Here is a 7,824-nt window from a genome sequence, read left to right on the forward strand (position 1 = left end):
CAAGCCATCTTGTTGACCGATCGGTTCCAAAATGCAATATGCACAACTAGGGCCCTAGGGAAACCTATATATGAAATTTGAGAAAGATCCCTTCAGTACTTTTTGAGTAATAGCGGTAACAAACTTTAACTGTCAAAATCCAAGATGGCCACCTGTCGGCCATCTTGTTCACCGATCGGTCCCAAAATGTAATATGCACAACTAGGGCCCTAGGGGAACCTATATATGAAATTTGAGAAAGATCCCTGCAGTACTTTTTGAGAAATAGCGGTAACAAACTTTAACTTTCAAATCCAAGATGGCCGACAGGCGGCCATCGTGTTGACCGATCGGTCCCAAAATGCAATATGCACAACTAGAGTCCTAGGGGAACCTACATATGAAATTTGAGAAAGATCCCTTCAGCACTTTCTGAGAATTAGCGGTAACAAGAATTGTTAATGGACGGACGGACGGAAGGACGGACGGACGACGGACCACGGATGAAAGGCGATTTGAATAGCCCACCATCTGATGACGGTGGGCTAATATATTTGTAATTATATGTTTTCATATAATTTTGTTTATATGTTTGTGTGTATATTCTCTAGTCTACTACATGTACATCTCCCTCAATAATATATACTGTTCAGATATAAATAGAACTGCAATATACAAGCACAGACTATTTCAGAACTACTGGTGTTTCCCGTAAGGTTTAGATGTGTTCAATATAGATGCTATAGATATACGTATATATATATAGATGACCCTTGCCCTTAGGTATTGATTTCATTGACCGTATTGACCTATCATTTAACGCCTAGCCATACCACGTGACTTAGTGGTCTGGGGGTCAGCTTCAGTTACAGAATTTCTTTGTGAAGAGATTGACGTGCTTTCCGTGTGTTTTAATTTCCTTATTACTTCTTTCAACTACGATCACATAATACTGTGTTCCTAATTGGACTTAACTTCTACGGTGCACCAAGTATGGTTCTAACTTTTATGGATATTTCTTAATACCTTGAGAAACCCACGTTTCTCCTACAATCGCTTGTGTGCGCGATTCATAAACAATGGCTACGCGGGATTAGTATTATAGCCTAAATTTCAACTAAGAAACAACATGCCAAGATCAAATCGTTCCCGTATTGCTTCCGCTACAAGAAGATCAAATTCTAATGGGATAGAAAGTGAAGACCACGTGAATTTACCAGAGCGTGGAAACGTAAACAATGACTCAGAGCCCGATAGACAGGGTAGTTCACACACTCGCCATCACCCATATAGAGACAATGAAAGCACATGGGATATGGACAACCCAGGGAATTGGACCGTTGCGGAGCTTAAACAGAGACTTCTCGAAGACTGCGGAATAAAAGTTCCCCGGGGAAGTATTTCAAAAGCTACTTTAAAGTTGTGGTATATAGAAAACAAAGGAACTACATCTACAGTGTCTGTTAACTCAGCTAGTGCGACACAGGAAATCGAACAAAGCACTGAGCCACAAATCACTACGCGTGAGAATACCGGAAGTGACGCTACTAATATGGCGACTCTATTATCAACGCTAAACAATGTGACACAGTGTTTTTCATCCTTACAAGACACAGTGAGGCAGCTGACAGCGGAGAAAACCGAGAAACGCCAAAACTTCGGTCTAGGTAATTGGTATTCGTCAAATGGCGCTGAGGCAACTTTTACTACCCGAGAAACTCAGAATTTTCAGAATACTGTCAACAACAGCGCAGGCATTCGTTCCGACTCCATCACCAATGTTGACATTGTATCTCCGTCGCTTCAACGTCAAATTACCGAAGGTAAGGACGTCAATTTATCTTCTTTACTCATACCGAACTACGATTGCCCACAAAACCACACAGTAGTTACGGATAACATAGAATTTAATGTAGTGGGTAAACCCGACCCCAGACTGAATCGTCAGCTGTCAATTCAGGAATTCATCAAGGCGTTCGGAAAATACAAACGCGTGATGTGCAGCACATACCCAGAAAGACAGCAGGAGCTAGACGCGTACCAGGACGACATTATCGAAATCTCAAATTTCTACAACTCTAAATTCTATGACTACCATAAAATGTTTAGTGCAAAAGCAGCCGCTATCTTAAGAGAGAAGCATATCAAAGTGGATTGGAGTAAAAGAGACCGGGACCTTCTAGCTCTGGTCAGCGCAGGTGTGGAAGTTAAGGCATGTCAATCGTGCAATATGATAGATCACACAACACAATTTTGCCCTTTGAAAAGTACACAGGAAAGAGTACCACTCACGTCCGATCAATCAGCAGACAAAAATAACATGAAATTAGATAAACAGGGACGACAGAGGAACTTTTTTGAAGGCCGTGAAATATGTAATAACTTCAACGGATCACAGGGTTGTTTCAGGAACCAATGCCCACTTCTCCATTTATGTATTAGATGTAAGAACCAGGGCCACAGTGCAACCCAGTGCCCAAGGAAGAAAACAAACTCTAACAGTAACACTAACTATAACAAAGGGAAACATCACTCCGACAAGTGACTACAAGTGACTGCCTCGGCTGAATGTTCGTCCTCATCGTATTGTTGGAAAGCTACTACGCCAGTAAATATAAGTCAATTAGAATATGAACTTACCTCACATTGTGATAGGAACTTTGTTTCATATCTCTGTAGTGGTTTACGACATGGATTTGACACAAAAATCGCAACCACAGACATACTTCAACATGGCACTATAGAATGTAAAAACAATCTTTCGGCAAGATCCCGACCTGAAAGCGTAGCGCGACTTATCAAAGATGAATGTCAGAAGGGGTTTATGTATGGTCCATTCGATACATTACCATTTAGTGAATATCGCGTGAGCCCTCTCGGCGTTAGTATAGGAAAATATTCGGGGAAAGAACGACTTATACTAGATTTGTCAGCTCCACACAACGACCTAGGTGTTAGTGTTAACGAGACTATTGACAAAGACTCTTGCTCAATGTCCTACGTCAAAGTTGATGACGCTATCCGTGTTATAATCGCAAGTGGCGTAGGAGCTTGGTTGTGTAAATTTGATATTGCAGATGCATTTAAAATTTGTCCTATCAAACCAGCTCAGTGGCCTCTTTTTTGTATAAAATGGAACTCGTCTTACTATTTCTACGTGAGAATAACGTTTGGCTGTCGATCTAGCCCGAAGATCTTTGACACTTTATCGCAAGCTATTTGCTACATAGCAGTTCATAACTATAAAGTCAGTCACATCCTACATTTGCTGGATGATTTCTTGACCATAGACAAACCGGACAATATCGGAGAAAGAAACATGGCTATTATGACTACCATTTTCAAAAGACTAAACATTCCTCTATCTGTTAAAAAGACAGTGGGCCCTACAACCTGTCTGGAATACCTAGGTATTATTTTAGACTCGCAGAAAATGGAAGCCCGTTTACCGGCAGATAAAGTACAACGTATCTGTGACTGCATCAAGGATTTGGAGCAAAAAACAGTATGTACTAAAAGGCAGTTACTACAACTCTTAGGTCACCTAAACTTTGCCTCGCGCATCATACTACCTGGTCGGTCTTTCGTGTCTTACTTAATAAATCTGTCCACTACTGCGAAAGACTTACATGACTTCGTCCATCTGAATAAAGAGTGTCGTACCGATCTCACCTTTTGGCTGACTTTTCTCCAACAATGGAATGGTGTAAATATGTTCTATAACCAACACCTTATTGACAGCCCCGAACTCGACCTTTACACAGATGCATCCGCTACCTTAGGATTCGGAGGCTATTACCATGGCAAATGGTTTTCATCCTCCTGGCCATTAGATATCCCGGAAGTTAAAGAAAAGTCTTTATCTATCGCATATAAAGAACTCTATCCGATCGTTGTAGCAGCTATCCTGTGGGGAAATTACTGGGCTAAACAACAGATAGTGTTTTGGTGTGACAACGAAGCCACTGTAGCTATAGTGAATAAAGGACGTTCAAAATGCCTTTATATTATGGAGCTAATGAGGAAATTAACATGGTGCGCCTGTATATATAACTTTAACTTTCGAAGTAAACATGTTCCAGGAAAGTGTAACTCTATTAGTGACTCTCTTTCTCGTTTACAGATTCAACGATTCCGAACATTGGCACCTCAGGCAGACACCACACCACACAGATGCCCACCGTACTCCAAAGTCATCTGGAACTAACCTCTACAGTTCACAATCTGCTGGAAGGGGCCATAACTCCAGGTACACGTACGGCTTACAGTACCGGATATGAACAGTTTGCAAGGTTTATGGCTCTACACAACATCCCACATGACCCTACCACAGGTCTCCCGCCCATCTCCGAAGACATCCTTACCTTCTTTGCAACACATTGTTACAAATTCTTGAAACTACAACATTCAACCATTAAACTCTACCTCTGCGGCATTCGTTTTAAATATCTCAAGCACAACGTTATGTCTCCCTTGGATAGTTTGGAAACGAAACCACTCCCTCGTTTGGCACTAATCCTAAAATCTATCAAACGTCAGCAGGGATCAAACACCATGACGCGCCTGCCAATTACTGGTGACATTCTTCTAAAGATGTGTAAAAAATTAAGATGCGGAATGTTCTCTCCATTCATTGATGCTATGTTAGAATGTGCGTGTACTGTAGCCTTCTTTGGATTTTTACGCTGTGGGGAGTTCACCGTCAAAAGAAGCACAGATTTCGACCCCTCACGGCACTTATGTGTGGGAGATATCAGAATTCATGATAACATGTGTACACTTACGCTCAAGGAATCAAAAACAGACCCCTTCCGTAAAGGTATAACTATACAACTACATCAGATGTCACAAGACCCCTGTCCAGTCAAGATCTTAAAGAAATACCTTGCGTTGAGACAGTTGGCAATCCCAGGTAACACAAATTCGCGACCATTATTCATTTCGGAGAACAATGCTGCTTTAGACAGGACTCAATTTATTCAGTATTGTCGACGAGTATTAAACGTTTGTGGTTATGACTCATGCAAGTACAACGGACACTCTTTTCGCATAGGCGCTGCCACTAGCGCTGGAGCAGGGAAAGTAGAGGACCATCTCATCAAGATACTAGGAAGGTGGAGCTCAGACTGTTATTGCCGGTATATCAGAACTAGTAGTGTCAGTATCGCAAGAGCTCAAAGGCAGCTTCTTCATTAGTCAAATCTATCTTGACTGCTCAACACGCCGGACAGACTCGAACATGTGGACTTATTGTCGTGTATTTATATAGCATTTAGTATCAATCATCATGGTGATCATCGCTACTCTCAAATAACGATAACTACATATATATACACAGACAACCAGTAAATGAATATTCCTATCGAGATCCAGCTCTGGTGTTCCCGCAACACCTACTCCAACTCAATTCTTGTATATTAAATATGAATATGTAACTATTTGCTTGACATTATTATGTACCTTGGGGATCAATTTCAACTGCTTTATTCCCGACAGGAATATCTGCACTGAAATTTACTTTGGGACTCACACTTCAAATTTTTTACACCATTTTATTAAGGTTAAAAAATCCTTGGGTTTACCAAGGTAATAATATCACTTTAGATAATTGAATTCAGACTATATTATAGCATTTTAAAAAATAAACTCTACTATCAATCGACCTCTTATACATGGTAACCCAAGATAGTGGTTACGGATGGCACCACATGCACTCTATTGCTAGGCAGAACATCCCTGTTCTCCTACTCTAGGACATCCCTGTCCTAGATAGGGTGCCATCCCCCTTTTTCTGTAGAACATCCCTGTTCTAGTCGATTGATCGCAGAAGGTCTAGATCTGTCCCCTATTTACAGCTATATAAGTTTTACAACATAGACAGACTAGATATACTCTTATTGTGGAAGCAGTTGAGAGATATTCCCAAGGGCCAAAATTATATTGTATTGTTTATAATTTGTATGTATTTGTGTACCTTGTATATGCTTTTCTGCATGTCTATTATATATATATATAGGCATATTGTTTGTCGGATTGTTTCTACTGTTACAATAAATGTACATAACTTCATATAAGGGTTGTGTTATCTCTGGAGCAGTCTGCGCTTGTATCTGAATCAAGTATGGCATACTAGTAAACATCCTATAGATCATATGAAACGAAATACTAAGAGGACACAGAATATAAATTTGTAATTATATGTTTTCATATAATTTTGTTTATATGTTGTGTGTATATTCTCTAGTCTACTACATGTACATCTCCCTCAATAATATATACTGTTCAGATATAAATAGAACTGCAATATACAAGCACAGACTATTTCAGAACTACTGGTGTTTCCCGTAAGGTTTAGATGTGTTCAATATAGATGCTATAGATATACGTATATATATATAGATGACCCTTGCCCTTAGGTATTGATTTCATTGACCGTATTGACCTATCATTTAACGCCTAGCCATACCACGTGACTTAGTGGTCTGGGGGTCAGCTTCAGTTACAGAATTTCTTTGTGAAGAGATTGACGTGCTTTCCGTGTGTTTTAATTTCCTTATCCACCACCATCCCCACCTCACACCTTATTTTAATACATTCGTTTCTCTGGATATCTCACTGCTTCCGGACTCAGGACGGGACTCACACTTCAAATTTTTTACACCATTTTATTAAGGTTAAAAAATCCTTGGGTTTACCAAGGTAATAATATCACTTTAGATAATTGAATTCAGACTATATTATAGCATTTTAAAAAATAAACTCTACTATCAATCGACCTCTTATACATGGTAACCCAAGATAGTGGTTACGGATGGCACCACATGCACTCTATTGCTAGGCAGAACATCCCTGTTCTCCTACTCTAGGACATCCCTGTCCTAGATAGGGTGCCATCCCCCTTTTTCTGTAGAACATCCCTGTTCTAGTCGATTGATCGCAGAAGGTCTAGATCTGTCCCCTATTTACAGCTATATAAGTTTTACAACATAGACAGACTAGATATACTCTTATTGTGGAAGCAGTTGAGAGATATTCCCAAGGGCCAAAATTATATTGTATTGTTTATAATTTGTATGTATTTGTGTACCTTGTATATGCTTTTCTGCATGTCTATTATATATATATATATAGGCATATTGTTTGTCGGATTGTTTCTACTGTTACAATAAATGTACATAACTTCATATAAGGGTTGTGTTATCTCTGGAGCAGTCTGCGCTTGTATCTGAATCAAGTATGGCATACTAGTAAACATCCTATAGATCATATGAAACGAAATACTAAGAGGACACAGAATATAAATTGCAAGAATCATTATGCTGTTTTGTCATATCGCGCAGTGATAATCAACCCATGTGTGGTAATAAGAATGATGGCGAGAAAAACACGCGTTATGAAAATGATTTAATTGTCAAGAAGGTGATGGTAAGTGTAACGGTTGATTAATAACTTCTGTGACTCTATAAAATAATCAATCTCGTTTTTGCATTCCCAATTTAAAAATTGAAAGCCATTTCGGAAAGGTAGTGGCCCCATTAATTACCGGTAGGTCTAACATTCTTAGCAGTTGAAATTATTTTCAATTTTTATTCCTTAATGCCATTTTCATCCACCCGAGGGTGATAAGAGTTTAAAGAAGGAATATCTTATCCTATTTGAGTAAAAGCTGCACAGAAATCATCTTGAGTGATGGTTCAAGGTCAATATATAATTTTGATAATGTGTTATAAACATGTAAGAAAATAATTATTGAATATAGCTTATGTAGACCTTGACAAATAGTTGAAAGTCATATCTGTTTAAAATTAACGCACAGAATCTTAACGTTCTGTCAATAACATATAG

The 7,824-nt window shown here is 39.2% G+C and overlaps 1 protein-coding gene across 1 annotated transcript; it reads left to right on the forward strand.

Moving 5' to 3' along the window:
- The first annotated feature begins 557 nt into the window (after window positions 1-557).
- On the forward strand, window positions 558-7,168 carry LOC138320334 (uncharacterized). The gene is made up of 2 exons (XM_069263257.1): window positions 558-1,802; window positions 4,103-7,168. The coding sequence occupies exons 1-2, from the start codon at window positions 1,109-1,111 to the stop codon at window positions 5,173-5,175; spliced, it is 1,767 nt and encodes a 588-aa protein (XP_069119358.1). The 5' UTR covers window positions 558-1,108; the 3' UTR covers window positions 5,176-7,168.
- The last annotated feature ends 656 nt before the right edge of the window (window positions 7,169-7,824 follow it).

Source organism: Argopecten irradians, chromosome 4 (assembly GCF_041381155.1).
Source record: "Argopecten irradians isolate NY chromosome 4, Ai_NY, whole genome shotgun sequence".
Taxonomy (NCBI): domain Eukaryota; kingdom Metazoa; phylum Mollusca; class Bivalvia; order Pectinida; family Pectinidae; genus Argopecten; species Argopecten irradians.